Source organism: Thamnophis elegans, chromosome 10 (assembly GCF_009769535.1).
Source record: "Thamnophis elegans isolate rThaEle1 chromosome 10, rThaEle1.pri, whole genome shotgun sequence".
Taxonomy (NCBI): domain Eukaryota; kingdom Metazoa; phylum Chordata; class Lepidosauria; order Squamata; family Colubridae; genus Thamnophis; species Thamnophis elegans.
In genome coordinates, this window is record NC_045550.1 from 6300506 (window position 1) to 6326304 (window position 25799).

At 40.3% G+C, this 25799-nt stretch overlaps 1 protein-coding gene across 2 annotated transcripts in view; it reads left to right on the top strand.

The window, feature by feature from the left end:
* Nucleotides 1–25799, top strand: part of FAM53B (family with sequence similarity 53 member B) — a 156072-nt gene that overhangs the window by 47382 nt on the left and 82891 nt on the right. For both annotated transcript variants that reach the window (XM_032225275.1, XM_032225274.1), the window contains 2 exons: nucleotides 146–200; nucleotides 24115–24893. In XM_032225275.1, the coding sequence (XP_032081166.1) occupies nucleotides 146–200; nucleotides 24115–24893 (834 nt within the window). The remainder of the gene's footprint in view (nucleotides 1–145; nucleotides 201–24114; nucleotides 24894–25799) is intronic.

Sequence of the window (25799 nt, forward strand, 5' to 3'; positions counted from 1 at the left end):
GAGAGGGCTGAAAGCCCTATGAAGCGGTATATAAGTCTAACTGCTATTGCTATTGCTATTAGGACAGTGAAGATGTTACAATGCATGGCCTGGATTTTAGCATAATTTGTAAAAATGTGTGATTAGATGTTATGTTTCTTTTCAGCACACTCCAAAGAAGATGAGTCAAGGATCCACACTCTTCTCATGTGGAATGATGGGTGAGTATTGCTGCCTTTTGCCTCCCAACTCTCATATGATATGAATGAATATTACGAAGAAACACTATGGATTTTGAAATAGTTTTTCATTGCTTCATTTTAACGAAGAATACGTTGCTCTTTCTTTTGCAAGCTAAAAAACCCATTTCCAAATTTTACATGTGTTTCTCTTTGAACTTCATATCGTTAAGTTCAGATCTGGTTTATATTATATAACACAGCACTCAGCTGATATGTTTTTGTGTGTAAATTTCCAACTGGCTGTTCTGCGCATCAAAAACTTTTGTGACCTTTGACACATCTCAAGTATTGTGTATCTGATAAATCATCTAACCTCTCCATTCTAAACCAGATGTACTTAATTGGGGTAATAGAGAGAGAACATAGTCTCTATATAAAACTGTTAATTGGCACATCTGGTACATTCAAACTTTGATTTTCTGGTTCTTAGTAATCAAATTTTACTTACTCATGGATATGTAATAAAAATTACTTATAATACTTTTTCCTTTTTTTGAAAAGAATTTTTTATTTTTGGTTAAACAGACAAACACAACACAAAAAAAATAAACTAAAATCATCTTTTGTTACATATTGTAGAAGTGTGTCGATTGGTTACAAATAACTTTCATGCATCTCTTCCACAGTCATTACTTATAATTCATATCACATTATATATTTTAAATCAAAAATCTTTATATATCTTATCCCACAATTCTCATTTGACTATAATTGTTTTGTCCTTTTGCATAAAATAATCCAAAATTGAAAAACACAACCACATAATGACATTTCATTAATTATTTCTAAAATCATCCAATAACATTACACCTTTATAACATGTTCTAAGTAAGAATTAATTATGATTGATAACAAAATTTCTAATCCTCTTTTCCAAGTCGCTGTTTACTATTTGTATCCCAATACCTTTTATTGAGCCAGTACACATATATATTGTTAAGTATATCCCTTGTCATTTCATTGTTATTATTATAATTGTTATTTATTTATAGAAATTCATTCGCTAATTATATCAGGTTTCCTCTCTTCAAACCAACACGTGTGTACCTTGTTATCATCAATTATTTATTTAACATATCACTCTAAAGATTACTAAATTACTAATCACTAATCATATTGTAGAAGTGTGTTGTCGATTGGTTACAAATAACTTTCATGCATCTCTTCCACAGTCATTGCTTACAATTTAAATCACATTATGTATTTTAAATCAAAAATCTTTATATATCTTACTGTTCTGACCCCCCCCCCCCTTCGCTCGTTCACAAATGACAGTCAGACAGAACTTCAAAGGAAATATATTTATCAGTCCTGGCTCAAGCTGGCTGCGAGGCCAAAAATAAATGTAGATAAAGTCTCTGGCAAAAAGTTATAATGCAAAAACAAAAACAAAAAGCTGTTACAGCAAACCAGGTTTACAGAAAGCAAATCACTTATCCAAGTGCCTCTTTGAATCAGGTTTACAGAAAGCAAATCACTTATCCAACTGCCTCTTTGAATCTCGAAACGATGAACCACACATGATGAACGGCGAACCACAAACATTGACTTCTGCCACTAAGGCGTGGCACCATCTGTCTTTTATCTGCAGAAGACGACCTTAACGAGCAACAGCTGCTCATTATTCCTGCATCCCGACGCAACTCACAGCAAGCTGCTGCTGAGTCACAACATCTTACTATCAACATACCACGCTTCTCATTTGACTGTAGTTGTTTTAACATCCTTTTACATAAAATAGTCCAAAATTAAAAAACACAAGCACCTAGTACCATTTCATTAATTATTTCTAATATCATCTAATAACATTACCCCTTTATAGCATGTTCTAAGTAAAAATTAATTATGTTTGATAACAAGGTTTCTGATCCTCCTTTCCAAATTGCTGTTTACAATTTATATCCCAATTCCTTTTATTAACCAGTACATATATATATTGTTCACTATATCCCTTGTCATTTGATTGTTATTGTTATAGATATTATTTATTAACAAAAATTCATTCGCTAATTATATCAAATTTCCTAATCAAACCAACCCATGTATGTACCTTATTATCCTTATCAATTATTTATTTAACATAGCACTCTAGAAATTACTAAATTACAATCACTAATTACTAAAATTAACTAATTTTTTATTATCAACTTTCATATATCATCCTGTATCCTTCCAGTAATAACCTTGTGCTGCTGCCAATAATGAGATTCTGTGCTGGCATATAAACCACCATCCATTTGACTAGAGAAATATATTGAAATTTATATAGAGTCGTATTTCTTTTGTCATTTGTGGAATTGATTTATTTATTTCCTTAATAAAAATTTTGTGGGCTTTTCTCCACCGCCTTTTTGCTTGTAGCATCACTTTAGTAATCTTGATGTCCTCCATCTGCTATTTTAATCAAGTTATCTTTGGTTGTCAATCATGCTTCTGAGAAGTTTTCTCTCCTTAAATCCATCTTTTTTCCTCTTTTTTCTTTTTCCATGCCTTGAAATCCAGGGTATAGTTCCTGTCAATCTAATTCCCTTTTCCATACTCCCCTTTTCCCACTTTCAACCACGTTCACTCCACTGGTAAAGTAATCAGTTGTCTTGTCTGTGGTTGTAAGCCGCCCTGAGTCCCCTCAGGGAAAAGGGCGGCATATAAATCCCAATAAACCTCTAAACCTCTAAACCTCTAATCATTTTCCCCGTCAATTTTTGGCACTCTGACACCATCATTTCTTGCTGTTATAAACTCTATTTTTTCCATCTTCTTCTCAATTCTCTCTGTTATTTCTAAAAAGAATTGAATTCCAGCCAAGATGTTTTGAAAAGTTATTGTTTCTTTTGAATATTGTGCCATTTTGAGAAGCTAGTAGATACTGCCACTCTAGCTTTCAAGGCTTCTTATATTAAATTATCTTAAACACAAGTTCATTTATAATCTTCAAAAAAGAAGGTTCTGTTTCTTTTCCCCTCCCATTGCCAGTAAGACTCTCAAAGTGCACCTGTAAAAACAATTCATGCCCTTGCTTCTTATCACTATCACAAACGAGTTGCCAAGCCTCGAGATACAAAGTCAGTGAGATAAAAAGAAAAAGGGAAAGTACATTGTTTCAAAAGCTCAAGCCTCCAGCCTCCCTAGTGGCAGTATTGCTTCCCACTCTCTAATGTTATTTCAAACTTAAAAGAAACAGTTCTTAAATGTAATTAGTAGCAAGCAATAAAAGTCCTTGTTGAAATAAAGAAGAAGATTTTAATCCATAGGTTAAAAAATAAAAATAAAAAAATAGAAGAAGAAAAATTGATCCGTTCTCTTTAAAAAAAAAAAGTTGCGAGCACTTCAATCCACAAAGTAAAATTAAACACACTATCCAAAGCAATCCAATATAGGTTAATCTCACCGCTTATTTTCTTCTGCTTTCGGATTTAATTTAACTTACATTTTTTTTGGGGGGGGGGCAGTCTTTTCCAAAACAATAAAGTTTCCTCACCAGATGGACACATTTTCACTTTCTGCTTCCCTTCCATTCCGGAGACGTCCTAATTTCATCAGCCTGGGGCTGGACTTTTTGTCACCGGCTTGAAGAACTTCTCTTGGATCGATCAGGGACTTTGCGGTGTCCCTGCGATCAGCAAGATGTATTCTTCCTGTTCACCATCTCTACGGGATGGTTTAGGTCTGATTGGACCACCCAGCGGCAAAAGTATCGGCAGCGGTCTCGGAGCATCGAGACTGCACATCCGTATCGTCGCGATGTTGACTCCTCCTCAAAAATTACTTATAATTCTTCAAATGCTCCAAGATTATTATTTTTTTTGTAATATGGGGTATTTCAAAAGTATCTTTTGTTCTGAAACTGCTTTTCCATTAATTATGTGTACTATAATTTATTAGGTCAAATGTAAGACCAATTCCTAGACTTTAAAAGTAGCAGAGCAGTCATTGTTTAACTGGTAACATTGTACTGCTGCCAATAATGAGATTCTGTGCTGGCATATAAACCACCATCCATTTGACTAGAGAAATATATTGAAATTTATAATGGTTTCAAGTGTTGCTGATTGCTCTTGAAGGACTAGATGTTTTTTGAAAGATTAGTCCTGCATTGTAGTCTTTTAGTTTTTATACGACTGAACAATGACTTCTAGTACCAATTAAATATTAGGTAAACTTTGAAGCTAGCCATGCTGTCACGAAAGCCGGTGCTTTCCAAACAAAGCATCTGTTCCCTCCATTCCAGTGGTGGGTTTCAAAAATTGTTTGAACCCAGTCTGTGGGTGTGGCCTCCTTTGTGGGAGTGGCTTGCCACCCATGTGACCAGATGGGAGTGGCTTGCCACCCATGTGACCGGATATGAAGATGCCGACGACACTTGTCAGAATCACCTTAAATTACCTCACATACAGCACTGGCATGCATAAGAATAGGATGTAAACTTGTTTTTTTAAAAGGCATCTTTGGTTTGCGTTAAAATAACTTCAACACACACAATGTTCTGATTGCACCACAAACGCAGTAGTCATCCTTACCTTTCACAGAGGCACTGAGTTTTATAAATATGAGCATGATAGTGTAGAATAATCATATCCAAGGACCAGTGGTGGGTTTCAAAATTTTTTGGAACCTCTTCTGTAGGTGTGGCCTGCTTTCCGGGTCCACTGGTGGAACCTCTTCTAACCAGTTTGGTAGATTTAACGAACCGGTTCTACCGAATAGGTGCGAACTGGTAGGAACCCACCTCTGCTCCATTCATAGGCATAACTTGATGAGAATGAATAGGATTGAACAATTATATGGAGGGAGTCGTTTTTCAAGATTTCCAGAAATGGAAGTACCCTGAAAAAAACGTATATAGTGTAAGTGTTGATTGAATGAGAGATTGTTTGTAAATAAGCACATGTCTTTAAAGACCTAAGCTTCAGATTCAACTGAGTTGGGTCTCCTCTGGATTCCATCTGCCAGCCAATGTCGGCTGGCGACTCCTCAGGGGAGGGCCTTCTCTGTTGCAGCTCCGGCCCTCTGGAACGTGCTCTCTGTTGAGATCCGGATCCTTACTACCCTCCCAGCCTTCCGCAAAGCCACCAAGTCCTGGCTGTTCCAGCAGGCTGGGGGGAGCTGAGAAGCATCTACCGCCACGGAAATTGTGAATGTTGCTTTTGTTTTTAATATGTTGTCTTTGTCTCGTTCCCCCCTTTCCCTTGTCTTTTGTGAGCCGCCCGGAGTCCTCCGGGAGTGGGCGGCATACAAGACAAATAAATAATAAATAATAATAAGAAGAAGAATTGAAGAATGGTTTCTTTTTAAATTTTATATATATTAAAAAGAACAATAGTTCAAATATTAGCAACATTGAAATGGGTTAATAAGATCTTTTTAACCAAGAAGCTGTATCATCTTTAGAACTGTAGGCCAACATCTTTAGGGAGCACCCATTGGGCAAGGCTTACTTATGTTATTGCTGATCTTGTTTGCTACAATAACCTGTTTCTAACGCAACCTAATCTTGCTGACCATGGCTCCTCCTGTGCAATTGTCTTTGTTATGCCCAAATCAAGATGATCAAATCCAATTGGCTCTATTTTTGTTTTTCCTTGTAATTTTAGGCATTTTTCCCAGAACTTTTTATTTTGGCTTTTAACTGGCCCAGATTAACCAGCCAAGTCATTGTTGAAACTTGTTCAGATAGGTTCAATGCTGACAGCCACAGTGAATTTCAAATTGTTAAGGCTATTTCCGATTAGATAACTATGCTCTTGTTTTCACAGAAGATTGAGACAAATACATCCTTTCAACTTTGGGTTTGGATTAGAAACTGAAGAAATAAAGGGCCTTATGGGACTTCTTTGAAAGAGGGAGGGAACTTGGCTTCCTTTCTTGGTCAAGAGAAGTTGGGGGTCTTTAGAACTAATTGTCCATTTGGCTTTCAACAGATGCAAAAAAATGTAGGCCTTACCAAAGCTGGTTAGTCCATTGAATAAATTGTGATGGTCTTTAACACCATAGTGTGTAAATTGAATAGTAGTTGGACAGGCCAACTTTTCTCAAACCCAAGCGCTCTCTCAATGTGCTAGAGTGCAACCAAGAATTCTGGTTTGGAACTGGGCTAAGGAACTTTGACAGAGATTGCTGTATAGTTCATTCTGCCTCTTAGGTTATAAACTGAAACAAATTGAGAATAGTGACTCAGGGTGAATTCTTACTGCATAAGCCATGGGAAAACTATTTTTTTTGATTCTGAAAGTCTTGCCAACTTGCCTGAAGGAGAAGGTTAGGCAAGGCCTGGCACTATAAAAAAATCTTTGTCTTAGGAATACTGGTGCCTTTTTATAATATTCCTGTTTCATTTTTGCATGCTGTGTAGCTTCACTCAAAATTTAGAGAAAACCATGCATCATATTCTCCATCTTTATTTACAGTACGTGAGCTTTCCTAAAATCTGAGCTAACAGAACAAATTTGCATTTAGCTCATAAATAAAATGCTGTGTGATTTTCTATTTTTTTGCAAAAACTACTACTTTTTAGGATTTATAATCAAGTCAGTGCCTTGTGAATACTGCTCTGCAATCATTTACCTTTTAGGTCTACAGCAGGGCAAATATTTTCTTCTGTCTTTAATGTTTTAATATCTGTTCGTTCTCATTCACCACAATCACTGCTTGCAACTGTTGTTGAAAAATGATCATGGAGAGCAAGGAACAAATACAATATTGTATACTTGCTTTATATAGAAAGTATAAATGGTCTATTTGTATTATCTTTCTTATCGTCATAGCTATTATGTTAAACAGTTAGAAAAAGATGCTGAACTAATGACTGGGTATCTTTCAGTCCATCGTATCTCTTTTTAATTTGAAAGAAAACTTACTTGACTTGTAAGTTTGCATATGCTGCAACATTTAATATTTCACATAAATATCTCAAAGGTCCTAAGAATGTCTGCTCACACTTTTTTGTGCTGCATTTTCAATGAATGTTTAAATAGGCCACAACATCCCACAATTCTTTTTTTTTTTTAATTGAAAATTTTTTGGGAAAAAAAACTTTTAGCAATATTTACCTCCCCTCCCCCTCCTTTCCCACCCGAACCTCCCCCCCAACCTCCCCCCCCCCCCCGACTTCCCAGAACAAATACAGGGTATACATCTTTAACAAAGATGTTCTAAAATAAACTTTAAAAAAAAGTTAGTATCATCTTTCATTTGAGCTTTAACTCCTCTTTTGTTAGGCTAACTCTAAACAGATTATATCATTCCTTGTTTCTTCAGTCATAAACTATCTGGAATTTCTTAGTCCTTGAGATATGCTGATATTTTAGCCATCTCTGCTAAGTTTGTGACTTTTAATGTCCATTCTTGAATAGTAGGCAAATCTTCCTTCTTCCAGTATTGCGCCACCAACAGTCTTGCTGCCGTTATTAAATACAAAATCAAGTTAGTCTCTGTAACAGTACAATCAGTAGTTATACCTAACAAGAATAATTGAGGGTATGGTAATATGTAGTAGCATCGACACAATCCTATCTCCAGTATTTAGGTTCTAAATTCGGATACATACAGGCCAGTTTTTTAGGATATAAATGCCATCTATAAAACATCTTACAAAAGTTCTCTCTCAAATTTTGGGCTTGTGTGAATTTTACATTTTTTACCCATATATTTTCCCATGTATCTAACATTATTGGTTCTCCACAATTCTTAAAAAGGATTAAGAGTATTTTTACTTTTTAGATGTGTGAAGTAAATACTTGTTGGCTTCAAGAAAGTAAAATTTGTTCTGAGTTTTTGCTTTGCTGGAAAAGGATTAAGATAGGGGTGTCAAACTCGCATCGTCGCAGTGTTGTCATGTGATGTATCGTGACATTTCCCCTCCCTTTGCTAAAACGGGTGTGGGCGTGACGCATCCTGCCCATGGGCTGCGGGTTTGACCCCCCTGGATTAAGAAATGTATTGCTGCAAACTGAGCAAGAACAGTTTTATGTGACTCGGGCTAGTAGTAATGGACATGAGATTCCCCCCACCTTTTAAAAAAAAATATTTCTCCGCTACCAATATTTCATCCTACCCTTCATAAGAGTTGCAAACGTAATAAGAGAATCAGTGAAGAAAACTAGTTTAATTTTATGGTTTGGCAGTTAGCCTTTTTAATGTTCATCTAATAAAAGTTATTAGAAACTTTGAATAAATCCTCACTCAAATATTAAACCTGAACTTTCAACAAATATAATACTAAGACAGTAGTGGGTGTCAAAAATTGTTCGAACCTACTCTGTGGGTGTGGCCTCCTTTGTGGGAGTGACTTGCTGCCCATGTGACCGGATGGGAGTGGCTTGCCGCCCATGTGACCGGATATGAAGATGCCGACGATACTTGTCAGTACCACCTTAAATTACCTCACACACAGCACTGGCATGCATAAGAATAGGATGTAAGCTTGTTTTTTAAAAGGCATCTTTGGTTTGCGTTAAAACAACTTCAACAGGCACTGAGTTTTATAAATATGAGCATGATAGTGTAGAATAATCATATCCAAGGACCAGTGGTGGGTTTAAAAAATTTTTGGAACCTCTTCTGTAGGTGTGGCCTGCTTTCCGGGTCCACTGGTGGAACCTCTTCTAACCGGTTCGGTAGATTTGACGAACCGGTTCTACCGAATAGGTGCGAACTGGTAGGAACCCACCTCAGAGTAACCAGCAGTCAATTGCACCAAGAAAGTCTTCATTAGCCATTGCAGTAGCTATCGAGCTGTTTCTGAGGGAAATACAAAGTTTTGACAGAGCACCTCTTTAAAGCAGCATTAGGAGGGCTAGAAGATCTCATTCCTTGTGTCATTCTTTGCTTGAATGATGGAAGCCTAGTCTAATAATAAAAAAAAGCAAGATATCATTTCCAAGTTGAAATTATGGGCTTATTTAGCTTTGTTAGAATGCAGCCAATATCTGACTTAAACTTTTAACTGAATCCATGTGTTCTGTTGCTTTTGTCATAAAGAAGGAGTGATTTCAAGGGAATGTGAGAAGTAATCAGGAAAACTCATCAGCCCCATCTCAGTTTGGGTTAAAATAGATCAGATCTTGAAAAGAAGTGAATAAAAACATTTAGGGAAAAATAGATTATCATAGAAGTAAAATACCTTGTGGAACTAAATAATTGCTAATTTGCTGTTGCATAAAGCTAATGCCGACCTTGAAAGCATTTAATCTCTCTGTTTATTGAAAAAAAAAAGATAACATTAGTGTGGATCATTTCATGAAATCCTGACTGAAATTAAAAAAGTAAAATAATTAGAAGCACATTTAGTCAGGGAAGTTTATATTTGGTGACATGTAGCGGGGATTTTCCTATCACTGTTTACCCATATTTACTTACTCAAGGGATTTGTAAAGATAAGATAGATACGACAGTATAATTACATGGATATTTTATATTTACATTTTATATTTTATGAGTTTTATAAGAGTCAGAAGAAAATAAAAACTGTTGCTAGATGTAAATAAATGATGTAATGAAATTAACATTTATAAGCGCATTTAGATTTAGATTTAGATTTATTTTATTTGTATGCCACCCTTCTCCGGGAGGGACTCAGAGCGGCAAACAACTCAAGGGGGAAAGGGAAACATAGAACACAATACAAGAAGTTAAAATAGCCAAGAATCACACGACCACACAAGTCGAGAGGGGAGGGGAACTCATCAACCCCAGGCCTGCCGGCAAAGCCAGGTTTTGACGGCTTTTCGGAAGGCCTGGAGAGAGGTGAGGGTCCAAATCCCTGCGGGGAGTTCGTTCCAGAGGGCCGGAGCTGCCACAGAGAAGGCCCTCCCCCGGGTAGTAGCCAGGTGGCATTGGCTGGTAGACGGAACCCGGAGGAGGCCGACCCTGTGTGATCTAATGGGTCTTTGGGAGGTAATTGGCAGCAGGCGGTCTCTCAAGTACCCAGGTCCAATACCATGAAGGGTCAACAATGACCCGCCAAATGTAGTTCCCTAGCTGACGGGACTCACAGCATGCTCTTTCTGCTGGATCTGGTAGGATGGACAGATGTAATCAGGAGAGGCAGGTCCCTTAGATAACTCAATCCTGTGTCTTGTAGGACTTTAAAGGTCAAAAACAGCACCTCGCTTTGACCCAGAAACAGACTGGAAACCAATGCAGCTCGTGAAGCAGAGGTGTAATATGTTCTTCTGTAAACATAACTGCCTGTGCTGCTGCATTTTGGACCAGATGAATGTTCCAGATACATTTCAAGGACTTGTAGAGTCTATTGCCCATGTGGAGCACATTACAATCATCCAACCAGGAGGTGACTAGGGGCATGAGTGACCATGAAGAGCCGAGGTGGCGCAGTGGTTAGGGTGCAGTACTGCAGGCCACTTCAGCTGACTGTTATCTGCAGTTCAGCGGTTCTAATCTCACCGGCTCAAGGTTGTCTCAGCCTTCCATCCTTCCGAGGTGGGTAAAATGAGGACCCGGATTGTTGGGGGCAATATGCTGACTCTGTAAACCACTTAGAGAGGGCTGAAAGCCCTAAGAAGCGGTATATAAGTCTAACTGCTATTGCTATGAGTGATGCTTCTTAGTCTAGGAACAGGCACAACTGGCATACAATATGAAGTTGAGCAAAGGTCCTCCTAGCCATGTCTGCCACCTGCTCTTCTTGGGTATAGATTGATCTATCCATCATTCTCCCGTGATGATGGGTTTATTTTTTTCCCTTCAAATATGTTTTTATGTTGTGAGCAGATGTTTTCCAGAACATTTACCCAACCACACGTAGACACGTTGGCAAAAGATCTTCACAAAAGGAAAAAAAAAGAAAGCAATTCTCTCCAAACATTTAGATTCATCAGGAAAAACAGCATTGGTAGCTGTTGAATAACCAAGGCCAACCAAAGATTATGCTCAACTACACCGAATATGTGACAGTTTAAGTGTTCTTCAGTTTTATATCAACGAAGCACTTGTATCTCTAAAAATTCCTGAAAAGACCCCAGTTTTTTGAGGCGGGAAACATTCTCTTCTTTTAACTTTGGTTTTTCACCATATTTAGTTCTCTATTGGTAGCAATAGAGATATATGGATCAACAAGTATTGCAGGCCCAGTTAGCAAAAGAAAGCCCAGCATCATATTGGTTGGAAACTTTTGGAAGAGGCCTTCATTTCGCAGTCGATAGACAATGGCTAAGATGATGATGCTGTTGTTGTTGATGATGATGATTGGTAGCAATAGCAGTAGACTGGGAAGGTATAAAGAGGAGTTTGCAATTTGTTTTATTGTCCAAATATCAGATGACACAAGAAAATATAAGTGGAAATTCCATTATAGGTCTTCAGTCCAACAACTGGAATGCGCTAGTTAGCCAGCATGTCTTCTTGTAGATATATAGGATATCATTTCCTGGAATTCCTGACCAGCATGACCTTTGACCCAGCACATAGAAGGAGAGGTGGAAAAGCAGAAAGGCCAAGAGCTTGAAGAGTAGAGAGGTTAGAAAGGGGCAGTTGGAAAGTGAGAGAGAGCAGAGGAGGCAGATGATTTATGACTCTGTGGCTTCCCTGGACTCACCCTGGATTCCCCTGGATCTCTTTGAACTGTCTTCAATGTGCAGTAATAAGCTGGAGCTAAACCTTGGTCTAAGAGCCCAAGGGCCAGCAGCTGCAGCTCTGAATGATGGCGTGGATCTTCTGATAGAGGCAGAGCTGACAGAAGAAACAAGCTTCCCTGGCTATTGTCGGCAGCTAGGCCTACTCATGTGGTCACCAATGCTGTTGGCAGACTGCCGTTGGGATTTTTTGAGGTTTAACTGGCAAGTGGGAGCTTGGAACTGTGTGAACTTCAGGAGACATTGTAGGACTACACAGCTGCTACAATATCTAGTGCAGCATAGCAAGCCTTCTGGCTTCTTCTCTGACTACTTTTTGCAATTTTCCAAATATTCTGTAATCGAGCCTGGGAAAGGCTGCTCAGGGAATTATGGGGCTGAAAGGGAAAGTTTGAGTGAGAGGTTTCAAAGTTCCAAAGTTTAATAGCATTTGTATGCTGCCCAATCCCGTAGGACTCCGGGCGGCTAACAATATAAATAAATCAAAAGGAATAGAAAAAAAAAAGAGATAGATTTAAAAACACACCATGCACTCCATTCCAAGTGGTGCTGGACCATATTTTGGGGTCAACAGCCCCAGGCCTGCCGGAACAGCCAGGTTTTAGTGGCCTTACAGAAGGCCGAGAGAGTGGGAAGGGTCTGGATCTCTGTGGGGAGATCATTCCACAGGGCCGGAGCAGCTACAGAGTAAGACCTCCCCCGAGTAATCGCCAACCGGCATTGCCCGGTCGACGGTACCCGAAGGAGGCCCAATCTGTGAGATCTTATAGGTCGTTGGGAGGTATGTGACAGGAGGCGGTCCCGTAGGTATCCAGGTCCTAAGTCATGTAGGGCTTTAAAGGTAACGACCAGCACCTTGAAGCGCATTCGGAGACTGATGGGAAGCCAGTGCAGCTCGCAGAGGATAGGTGTAACATGGGTGTACCTGGGTACACCCGATATCGCTCGCGCGAGGTGACTGTGTTGGTCCCTCTCCCCTGGGTGAGAGCTGGGAGGGAGGAGTGGCTGCCTGCTTGACGGGTGAGAGCGACTGGCCAGGGTACTGCTGGTGCATTGAGTGGATGTATTATGAGTGTGTTGGGAGATAAGGGGGTGCTGGATGTGATCCCTCTGTGGCAGTGAGGAAGGAGTGGTGCGAGTTTGAAGGCACTGAGAGCAAGTGCTATAGTGCCTATAAGGCTCACCTTGCCCCTGACAGTTTGTCAGTTGGAGGAGGTTTCCCCCTTTTTAAGGGTTTTAGTGATGGGGAATAGAATGATTTTCAAGGAAAGCAGAGATGGGTGTTCTATTACAGTGGTGTCAGGTAATGGGAGATAGGGAGGTAAAAGAGGGGAGCAAGCACAGGTGGTGCAACCTCAGTGTTTAGTACCAGTCTTGTGTTCTGCCCCCTTGCAATCACCTCATTTACCTGGTCAGCAGATCTGTGGTGGCCCTGGTCTTAGGCTGCTGCTTTTAAATGTCAGATCAGCCTGCAGTAAGGCTAGCCTTATTGCTGATTTCATCCTTGAAGAGAAGGCTGATCTGGTTTGAATAACCAAGACCTGGCTGGGCCCAGAGGGAAGTGTTTTCCTCTTAGAAATGTGCTAAGTGGGCTCTTGAGCATGGCACCAGTCTAGACCTCAGGTCCGGGAAGGGGTGTGTGGCTGTTGTAATCAGAGAATCTCTAGCAGCCTCCAGGGCCACTGTTCCACAAATGTCCAGCTGTGAGATCCTTTTTCTTAGGTTAAGGGCTTAAGGGATCAGGTGGGATTGCTACTGCTGAACCAGCCTCCCTACTGTGCTTCCCTCCCGAGCTCCTGGACCTCGCCAGGGGGTAGGCGGTGGAATTCCCGAGGCTTATAGTTCTGGGGGACTTTATCCTGCCATCCTTGGGGGGTAGGGTCAGAGGTAGCGCAAGATTTAATGGAAACCATAACTTCCATGGGCCTGTCCCAGGTCATCCAGGGCTCGACTGGGAATAGTGGTCACACACCTGATTTGGTGTTCTTGTCCCAGCAGTGCCTATGACCTGGAATTGGTGGACTTGTCCTTGGTCTCCCGGTCATGGTCAGATCACAGTCTGGTGGCAATGAGTTTCTCAAGAGCTGTACCCCACCCCATCCCCCAGTCTGCAGGGAGGCTGGACCTATTAGATTGGTCCACCCTCTACAACTAATGGGTTCCAGAAGAAGGGTTATAAATGCAGATCTGCTCTGCAGTCCAGGCGAGCTCTTAGTCACTGTTTGGAATAGGAAGGTGACTGAGGCTCTGGGTAGGATTGCACTCATGCGACCTCCCCTCACCCGTAGACCTGGGGTGGGGTATGGCAATCATAACTTTGAGGACAGATTGTATATAGCTCTTTTAAAGTCTGTCATAAGTTCAGACAAGTGCTAAACAACTAGTCCAATCGGTTCACCAACCCAATGCGCACACGACAAAACCGCGGTGAGAAAACCGCGATGTCAAAATTGCACCAACAGTGCGCCGACAACGCGCCATCAACAAACAACGCGAAAACAAGGTAATAACCCTAAACCTAACCCTGAACCTAACCCTAACCCTTACCTTAACCCTAATTGCGCTTTTGTCGGCGCGCTGTTGTGGGCGCGATTTCAACGTCGCGGTTTTCTCGCTGTTTTCTTTGTCATGCGCGCATTTGTCGGGTCACGAGTCCAATCAATACCCCAATCAAGGAACTGCCAAACAAGCTAACCGTAAACAGCTCAAGCAAAGAATTTCCAAAACCACTCCCACCGACACCGAGAGGGCAAGCCACTAAAATATAAATTGAGAGCAAACCTCATTCCTTACTAGCACTGATGATTACCCGGTTTGGGTAATGAAATGTCTGCAAGAAAATAATTGAGTTCCGAGAGTAACCAAGCTCAGAGAGCATCGAGGACCCCTCATTTCAACCCTGAGCCAAAAATATTCTCCTTTATTAGCCTAGTGATTGTTGAGCACTACTTGTATTTTGAAAAGATAAAAATTATGCTCTTATTCCTTTTTCTTTGCTAACACACTACCCAGATGTCTTTTATTATTTTTAAACGCACCAAACAAGAAAGAAATCCTTGTATTTTAGACATCTTTTATTGTTGCAGTGAAACACATTCCTTAATGAGAAGCTGCTTGTCGTAAATAAATAGAAGGAACAATGTGAAGGCCACTGGTTTCCAGCATGTGATGTAGATTAATGCTTGATGAATTAGATGCAACTGCTTCACTCAACAGATGTGTGATAAAACATTGGCTAAAAATAGCCTTGTTCTATATGCCATGCTCAAAAGCATACCCATATTTCAAAATATTTAAAGTCCTTAATTATGTGATATACTACTGTAAATTACTTTTGTAAGTTATTATAAAGAAGAGGATTGTGGAGGAGAACAGAGCAGAAGGGCAAATCATTATGCATTTAACTTATTTTTGTGTCTTTAATTCGTAAGTTTTATAATGTATTTACAAAAGAAGCGCTTGAAATAACTGAAACAAAAGATTGTGGATGCTTTTACTTATCAAATTTCTAAACCCCTCATGTTAACTTAATGACTCTGGGCAATTTACCATAACAAACAGCTGTGTAAAAATATAAATTAGAAAACAAAATTAAGAACAAAGTTAAAAATTAAGATGTTAAGTTAAAGAGACGGAGGGAGCAGCCTCAATCCACCGACCGTCTCATGGCTGCATAGCACTTGTAGAGCCCCATCTCAATTAGGGTTCGCCGACAAATGCGCGCCCAACAAATGCGCGTCCGACAAAACCGTGCCGACAAAACCGCGCCCACAAAAGCACGCCATTAACAAACAACATAGTGGGACGCGAAAACAACGTTATAACCCTAACTCTATATAACGTTGTTTTCGCGTCCCACTATGTTGTTTGTTTTTGTGGGCGCGGTTTTGTCGGGCGCGCATTTGTCGGGTCACGCTCAATTAGCAGAGCCAGGTCTTCACACTATTCTGGAAGACTAGCAAACCTCATCTCCAGAACATACGATGTTCCAAAGATTTCCTTGTTTCTTTTTCTTCTTTTTCGGCTGTCATCATCTTAAATAAATTTGCTCAGTTTTAGTTTTAATCTTGCTCCCATTTAAAGTAATATTTGTATAACAGAGAAATTGCATGGATATTATTTCTATTGTCACCGACACGGCAGTTTTTTTTATCTTCTATAAGATTTTATATGAACCTGCTGGGAGAATTTTAAGTATCTCATCAGTGTATTAATATCAGAGGTGGGTTTTTTTTTTTTTTTTTTTTGTCATTTTATTAAGATTTATAGGCCGCCCTTTTCCCTGAGGGGACTCAGGGCGGCTTACAATCACAGGGAAGGGAGTGCAATATCAAAAGACAAACAAAATGTGAACAAAAGAAAAATAATAAAACACAACTTTCATTCAACAGTCAACACTCGGGCGGGTAAATTGGGATCCTATCCCCAGGCCTGATGGGAGAGCCAGGTCTTGAGGGCTGCGCGGAAGGTCTGGATGGTGGTGAGGGTGCGGATCTCGACGGGGAGGTCGTTCCACAGGGTCGGAGCTGCAACAGAAAAGGCTCTCCTCCGTGTAGTCGCCAGTCGACATTGACTGGTGGATGGGATTCGGAGGAGGCCCAGTCTGTGCGATCTAATCGGTCGGAGGGAGGTAATCGGCAGAAGGCGGTCTCTCAAGTACCCAGATCCACTACCATGGAGTGCTTTAAAGGTGGTCATCAGTACCCTACCAGTTCGCATCTATTCGGTAGAACCAGTTCATCAAATCTACCGAACCGGTTAGAAGAGGTTCCACCAGTGGACCCGGAAAGCAGGCCACACCTACAGAAGAGGTTCCAAATTTTTTTGAAACTATCTTCTATAAGTTTTTATATGAACCTGCTGGGAGAATTTTAAGTATCTCATCAGTGTATTAATATCAGAGGTGGGTTCCTACCAGTTCGCACCTATTCGGTAGAACCGGTTTGTCAAATCTACCGAACCGGTTAGAAGAGGTTCCACCAGTGAACCCGGAAAGCAGGCCACACCTACAGAAGAGGTTCCAAAAATTTTTGAAACCCACCACTGGTCCTTGGATAGGATTATTTTACACTATCATGCTCATATTTATAAAATTCAGTGCCTCTGTGAAAGGTAAGGATGACTACTGCGTTTGTGGTGCAATCAGAACATTGCGTGTGTTGAAGTTGTTTTAACGCAAACCAAAGATGCCTTTTTAAAAAACAAGTTTACATCATATTCTTATGCATGCCAGTGCTGTGTGTGAGGTAATTTAAGGTGGTTCTGACAAGTGTCGTCGGCATCTTCCTATCCGGTCACATGGGCAGCAAGCCACTCCCATCCAGTCACATGGGTGGCAAGCTACTCCCACAAAGAGGCCACATCCACAGAGTAGGTTCGAACAATTTTTGAAACCCACCACTGATTAATATCTATATTTACGTTAGTTGACTAATGTTGGTGCTCAGTCTAAATAAGACAGGTATTCCATTGGTAAGAAGTTGTTTTTAATTGGCGGCTCAGTCCATGGTAGATATGGCTGCATAGGTTCAGCTTATATACCAGTTATCCTCCTTTCTTGAGAAGCTAGATCTAGTATTAGTTGTCCATGCTTTCATATATAATTGCTGCAACTCACCCTCGAAGCATGCTTAGAACTTGGGTTAGTGCAAAATGCAATCATTGGTTTGCTTTTTAGTTCTTTCTTTGTTGTATTATAAGCTTATCTTGTCTTCGTTTTACAGGCTAACAGTTGTTTTCACACGGTTCAAAGTACTGTTTTCCTTTATCTTATACGTTTGTACTTTTTAAAAATATCCTTGCTTTCTAAAGTTGACGAAACATGTGTATATTCAGAAATAAAATCAATGCAATTCAGTAGTGAAGTTATGCCAGTTTATTCTACAGAGGGATGACTTAAAAAGAAAACATAGAATTAAACAAATGAAAAAAAACCTCTTTTCTTCTCTGTTGGCAGAGCTTGGGATGGTTCAGAGACTGCATTATCAAAGCTTTCCATTCTGTGGGTAGAATGGCCTTGTTCAAGCTTTAACTTGTAAACCATCTTCCAGGTACCTACTGGGTTGAAAGGTGACTCAGAAATTATTTTGTGAACAAATAAGATATAAATAAGGCTCCAGGATCCTGTTATTATTGGCTATAGCTAGTATGAGATTTTTGCTTATCATTTAAAGAGGAAGATGGAGGGTCGGATGTAAGCAGGATGAACTAGTTTAAATCAACATAACTAATGAATTAAATAAAATACCAAAGGAGAAGGCCAACTAAAATAATGAATTACATTCTAGTTTCCCATATTGAAGGGAGATATTAGTATATTTTAACAATTTAAATATAATGGATTGCATTATGTTTTGTAGTATTATAAACATTTTATAGTTTTTATAGGTGACATGCAGTTTTAATTGTTGAACACTATAAGTAGTCCTTGATATACCACAGCTAGAACCACAAACTCCAGTCACTAAAGAATGCATTGAATCATGGCCAATTTTACAGTTTTATTTGCTGGGGTCATTATGTGAACGACGTGATCGTTAAGCAAATCCACCCTCTCCCCCCCCCCCTTTTGACTTTGTTGGAAACCCCTTGGGAATGTCGCAAATGGCGATCACATAACCCTAGGATGCTGCAACCAATGTAAAATACATGCTGGTTGCAAGATGCCAAATTGTGATCACATCACCACAGGGACTCTGCAACTATTGTAAGTGCGAGGAACACTTGTAAGTTACTTTACACTGTAACTTATTTATTAAACAAATTTATACAGCCAGACAACTCACACAGAGGTGATTCATGACTCCTTGGAAATGTAGCAATAGTAGTTAGACTTATATACCGCTTCATAGGGCTTTCAGCCCTCTAAGCGGTTTACAGAGTCAGCATATTGCCCCCAACAACAATCCGGGTCCTCATTTTACCCACCTCGGAAGGATGGAAGGCTGAGTCAACCCTGAACCTGTGAGATTTGAACAGCCGAACTGCAGAACTGCAGTCAGCTGAAGTAGCCTGCAGTGCTGCATTTAACCACTGCGCCACCTCGGCTCTTAATGTGAACTATGCTGGCTATACATGTCTTTAAAAAAAAAATTTTTTTTAAACCTTTTAGCCTACCCTTTTAGTCTAACTACAGACATTATTTGCTGATTTCTGAACTAATTGGAAGGTTTGGCATTTTATAGAGCAAACCACAATAAATGTATTTCAGATTAAGTTTTCATGTATTTTGTTGATCTCATGTATTTTCTTTGCAGGCTTTTCTCCTAATAAATATTCATAATAGATACACACACACATAACTAAGAACAGAATTTCCTCTTATTAAAACCTTCATCACTCAAGTCTTTGAAACGGAATCCACCCTATGTACACCCCCATGTCATTCTGCTTAAATAGTCCTTTCATTCATCCAAATTGTTAGGATACTGAGCTGCTTTCGAGCACAATTAAATTTGCACTCTAACGCTTTGAGATTGATTGTAAGCCTTAATAACGTAGAGGTTTAAAAAAATGTTCTCAGTGCTGTAATCCCCAGTATTTTTGCTTCATGCTGAATAAGATATTAAATGGCCATTCAGATATGGCTAAAACCATATTTCATGCATAAGCAGTTTTCAGTTCCAATCTTCTGATTTCCTTTGTCTCTTAGAAGAGAGAACAAAGTAGAAGAAACAAGCCACCACTCCTGATAATAGTACAGAATCTGTTGCTTTTCTCTGCTGCTATTCTCGTGGTTTGTTTCTTAACAAAGCTACCGTCAGCTGAATTTAAGTCAGAACTTTAATAACTGTCAACCACAGCAGATGTAGGTGAGATGTTGAAATGAATCAGTAGCTCATGGCAGCTTACAATGGAGGTATAATTCTAGATGGTTTCATTTTTAACCAAAAGTCGGGGGAGGGAAGAGTCCACATATTCGGGATTTTCCTGCTCTCTGACCAGTGGTGGGTTTCAAAAATTGTTCGAACATACTCTGTGGTGTGGCCTCCTTTGGTGTGGCCTCCTTTGTGGGAGTGGCTTGCTGCCCATGTGACCGGATGGGAGTGGCTTGCCGCCCATGTGACCGGATATGAAAATGCCGACGACACTTGTCAGAACCGCCTTAAATTACCTCACACACAGCACTGGCATGCATAAGAATAGGATGTAAACTTGTTTTTTAAAAGGCATCTTTGGTTTGCGTTAAAACAACTTCAACACACGCAATGTTCTGATTGCACCACAAACGCAGTAGTCACCCTTACCTTTCACAGAGGCACTGAGTTTTATAAATAGGAGCATGATAGTGTAGAATAATCATATCCAAGGACCAGTGGTGGGTTTCAAAAAATGTTGGAACCTCTTCTGTAGGTGTGGCCTGCTTTCCGGGTTCACTGGTGGAACCTCTTCTAACCGGTTCGGTAGATTTGACAAACCGGTTCTACCGAATAGGTACGAACTGGTAGGAACCCACCTCTGTCTCTGACCCATATTCCAACAACACAGTAATGTATCTTTAAGATCACAATGAACTTAAAAGAGGTTTCTGTATTGGCCATAGCATGAGCTGATCCATGGCAGTACATATTAAAGGTGAATGGTTTTTTCCCAATGGAAAAAAATATTTTTTCCTAAATTCAAGTGCTGAGTATGAGCAAAACATAAGGACAATAAAATATAGATGAAGGTTGTTTGGACATAATATTTAAACTTATGATTAACATATTGTTGAGCACTGTGGGAATAAATTGCTATAAGCATTGGGGTCATCTATTTCCCTATGTCTCCTTCCCCCTCTTTCCAATTTAGAGAACCAACTTCATCCAAATCCAGATGACCAAGATTTACTGTAGCTATAGTTAGAGGAAATCAAGCCAATTTTACATAATACTTTACAGGGCTATTTGAAAGAATCTTATTGTACATAAAATTAACCATTGTTTAGGATTTGTGTGACACTAAATTTGCTTAAATCTAGATACCAGAGTCTTTTGAAAGGAGAATATTGTGAATAAAAAGATCTCTGAAAGACATAAAGAAACAAATATAGACTCTAATTTTTAGTAATATAGTTAGATCTCATAAGGACTACTATGTATGATAGGAAATACTATTTTTTCTAAAGCAATAGCACTTAAACTTATATACCACTTCACAGTGCTTTACAGCCCTCTCTAAGCGGTTTACAGAGTCAGACTCTTGCCCCCAACAATCAATCACTGCACCACCACGACTCTTATGGCCTAGATAGCTCAGAAGCTTCATGTTTCTAATTGCTCTTCTAAGAGCCGAGGTGGCGCAGTGGTTAAATGCAGCACTGCAGGCTACTGCTAGATCAGCAGTTCAGCGGTTCAAATCTCACCGGCTCAGGGTTGACTCAGCCTTCCATCCTTCCGAGGTGGGTAAAATGAGGACCCAGATTGTTGGGGGCAATATGCTGACTCTGTAAACCGCTTAGAGAGGGCTGAAAGCCCTATGAAGCGGTATATAAGTCTAACTGCTATTGCTATTGCTATTGCTTTTCTCCTGTATTTTTAGTAACAGAGAATCATTTGTACATTAATTATATCAGTGGTCCCCAACTTTTTCAGCTTTGCAGACTAGGCGGGTGGAGGGGAGAAGGGATGGTTCCGTGCAAAGAGCTCAGAGCCTGGGGAGGGTGAAAACGCCCCCCCCCCCCGGCATCCTCCGGAGGCTTCAGGAGCTTCCCTGAAGCCTCCGGAGGGTGAAAAACCAGTCCTAGGGGCAAACCAGAAGTTCGGGAACAGACTTCCGGTTTGTCCGTAGGGCCGTTTTTCACCCTCCGGAACCTTCAGGAGGCTTCCCTGAAGGCTCCGGAGGGCTAAAACCGGCCCTATGAGTCACCTCCAGTTTGCTCATAGGGTAGTTTTTTGCCCTCCGGAGCCTTCAGGGAAGCCGCCTGAAGGCTCCTGAATGCTCCAGAGGGCTAAAACTGGCCCTACAAGCAAACCGCAGGGTGCTGGCCAGCTGACAGAGCAACGCCTCGCGTGCCCTGACAAATGGCTCCGCGTGCCATAGGTTCGCCATCATGAGTATAATGGGTTTTTTCCCTTCCACTTAACATAAATTTTATTTAGATTTCAATTAAGACAAGCTTTTTCATAGGCAGGTGAAAACTATTTTGATTCATGCTCCAGAGTTCTGAAAAAAGAGAATCAACAGCAGAATGCTCTTTTTATGGAAAATCTCATACTGTAGTTTCATTTGCTGAATTCTAAAATAAGATAAGCTATTTAACCAAATAATCAAATAAGTAGAAATTTAAATCCCCAAATGTTAAGTACTTCGCAATTTGTTATTTAAAAGTTTTGTTTTTTGAAATGATTATAGCAATAGCAATAGCAGTTAGACTTATATACCGCTTCATAGGGCTTTCAGCCCCCTCTAAGCGGTTTACAGAGTCAGCATATCGCCCCCACAGTCTGGGTCCTCATTTCACCCACCTCGGAAGGATGGAAGGCTGAGTCAACCCTGAGCCGGTGAGATTTGAACAGCCGAACTGCAGAACTGCAGTCAGCTGAAGTAGCCTGCAGTGCTGCATTTAACCACTGCGCCACCTTGGCTCCAGATTAACTTTATCTACAACCTTTCTTAAATTGTTCAGATTTATAGTATGTGCCAACATTGGCCTGGTAAGCTATGCATTGTGATTAAATAAATATATTTATCTGCCTAATTACCGTATGAAATGGCCTTATAGCCAGCAAAAGCAAGCAAATTGACATTTTGTAGAGGTAATTAAGTTGCTAAGGTATATCCGATGCCTAGAAGCATTGTGATATCTGATCAAAATTGTGCTGATTGCAAATCTAATTAAATTAATAAAAGTAAATGGAGTGTATCTGTCATGGAACTCACTTTTAAAACACTTACTCCAAATAGTTAGCCTGTATACTTATAAAACTTCTCTAATCTATTTTGTGGGCTCAGAGCTACCAGTAAAAAAGCTTATGAAATTCAAAAATTGCTCAACTTCTATCAGACCCACCACTTTGGTGTTGCTTTTCATTGTTCTTTGCCGCTCTTGGTCTCAGATAACTAACTTGTATCATGCTCCATTTTAAGTCAATAACCTACAAAAACAAATCTTAGGGATTAATCCTAAAGAGTCCCTGGAGGTTTTTCTTGTAATGTATTGTGCTTTTCAATTATACAGGTGATAAGGGATAAATAGCACTAATGAATGTATATTATTAGACAGCAAATACAAAGGGATACTGTTGTGGCCTGGCAGGAGCCGTTGGAGCTGCCGCCAGACTCCGACAGCGAGGCCTCCTGGAGGAGGTGGAGGACCCTGGACAGGGTTCCGACTCCGAGCAGGGCAAGGAGAGATTGGTTAGCCACCAGGTGGCATCTGAGCCTTGGATCAGTGGGGAGGAGACAAGAGTGAGTGATCCAGAAAACCCCTGTGAGTTGTTCCGGGATGCATGCCGTCAAAAGGCGTCAAGAACAATGGCGTAATTACAAGAGGTGATTACGCTCAGCTGAGGCTCATTAAGATCCTCTCCTGATTATAAAAGAGACTGCTTGTGCCACGCCTTTCTGCAGAAGTCAACGTTAAGGACTAACAAGAAACAAACTTGGCAGGCTGGATTGCTGCCAGAGTTTGCATTGCTGCCAAGGTTTGTAGGACTTGCTACCAGAGTGCTTATCTCTTTGTCTATGTGGCTTGCAGCCAACAAGAGTCTTGACTGATTAAAAGAAACATTCTCATTTACGTTGGTTTCGGCTTTCGTTCCTGGACGGAGGAGGGGGGTCAGAACAGGATACCACTTGTTGAAAGGCTATGTGTCTGTGATTCTGGACAGGTGGAAGCCTCTGGATACACCCATCTTTGCTGCTCTTTTTATAGTGACATTTGAACAAAATTTATTTTTCTGATAATGAATAGATATCCTGTCCATTCCGACACCATTCCTCTTCAGTGGTTGCTTAAAGACGAATGAATGGTAGGCACAGCCCAGGTAGCTAGATTCTATGCAGCAGCACTAAAGATTTGCCAGAACCTGATGAATAATCCATTATAACTATTTTATATAATTAATGCACTAAATCTCTTGATATCATCAACCCCTTGTACTTTTATTATTACCTAATAAATATAGGCATTCACAATTTAAAGCCTAATATTATATTATAGCTTAGGCCTTGCTCTTGTGCATGTGCCACTGACAGATAGGCTGCTAAATTATGACTTCAACATAGATTTTATTTGTTGTGTGTTGTTTTACTCTTTGAGCGTTTTTAATTTGACTGCAATAAATATTTGATTGATTGTATATCATTTTATCCTTTAAAACTAGAAAATGACAGATGGAGAGATCTCAGCAGGAAATACCCCCTTCAGGTCGAACAGCCAAGTGCCAACATTTGGGACTGCTTGTCTAACAAAAGTGATGAAAGCTCCTTATGGCAGAGGGAGCCAGCTAACGCATGCTCAGTAACCAACTTGATCAAGGATCTCAGCCTTAGCGACCGCAATGGCAACCCTTCAGCACCTCCCAGCAAACGCCAGTGCCGATCACTCTCTTTTTCCGATGAGATGTCTAGTTGTCGGGCTTCATGGCGGCCCATGGGATCAAAGGTCTGGACTCCTGTAGAAAAGAGACGCTGCTACAGCGGGGGAAGCGTGCAGCGTTACTCCAATGGATTCACAACCATGCAGAGAAGTTCAAGCTTTAGCCTTCCTTCCAGGTCGAGTACTCTTTCCTCATCATATGACCAGATGGGATTTAGCAATAGATTTGGCTGTCCGCCATGCCACGGAATGCGAAAGTCAGCCACGTATGGACAGACAAGTGATATTTGGGGTAATGATCATGGCTCTTCTGAGAGTGGCAGGATTGACATTCAGCGATCTCTCTCTTGTTCCCATGATCAAATTTCCTTTTCGGAATATTGTCTGCCCTCAGCAAACAGCACACCTGCCTCGACACCAGAGTTGACAAGGCGCTCCAATGGGCTTTCTCGAAGTCGGTCTCAACCATGTGTCCTTAATGACAAGAAAGTTGGAATTAAGCGAAGACGACCTGAAGAGATAAAGGAACCAAGACCTTCATTGGACCTTGTCAAGATGACACAGGTAAGAATTGATTATTTCACACTGGGAATAGCATGGTCAAACTTGACATTTACAAAACAACACGAAAGGGTTTGTTTATGCATTGATGTCCGCACTATTTTGACATTATCAGAGATAAAACTCAGAAAACTGAACAGTTTCTTCATCTAGTTTTAGTTCTTTACCTAATTCCTTATCTTCTTTCTCTGCATGGGTCAAAATTCATGGTTACTGTAATTAATATTTTCTCTAACTCCCCTGTGTTTGAAGACTATTTTCATTTTTATTCTGAACAAAGCTCTTCTGAAACTTAAAAAAAAAATTATTCACCTTATAATGTAACTTTCAAATAAATAAATTTCTTACAGTTCAGCATTATTTTAAACCGAGTTGTTTTCCTCTAGGAAGAAAGATATTGGCAATATTTTTTGACATTATTATTATTATTATTATTATTATTATTATTATTATTATTATTTATTTATTTATTTATTTATTTGTCTTGTATGCCGCCCACTCCCAGAGGACTCCGGGCGGCTTACAAAAGAAAAGGGAAAGGGGGGAACAAGACAAAGACAACATATTAAAAACAAAACCAACATTCACAATTTCTATGGAGGTAGATGCTTCTCAGCTCCCCCCAGCCTGCTGGAACAGCCAGGACTTGATGGCTTTGTGGAAGGCCGGGAGGGTAGTAAGGATCCGGATCTCAACAGGGAGCTCGTTCCAGAGGGCCGGAGCTACAACAGAGAAGGCTCTCCCCCGGGGAGTCGCCAGCCGACATTGGCTGGCAGATGGAATCCGGAGGAGACCCAACCTGTGCGATCTAATTGGTCTGAGAGAGGTAATCGGCAGGAGGCGGTCTCTCAGGTACCCAGGTCCGATGCCATGTAGGGCTTTATAGGTAGCGACCAGCACCTTGAAGTG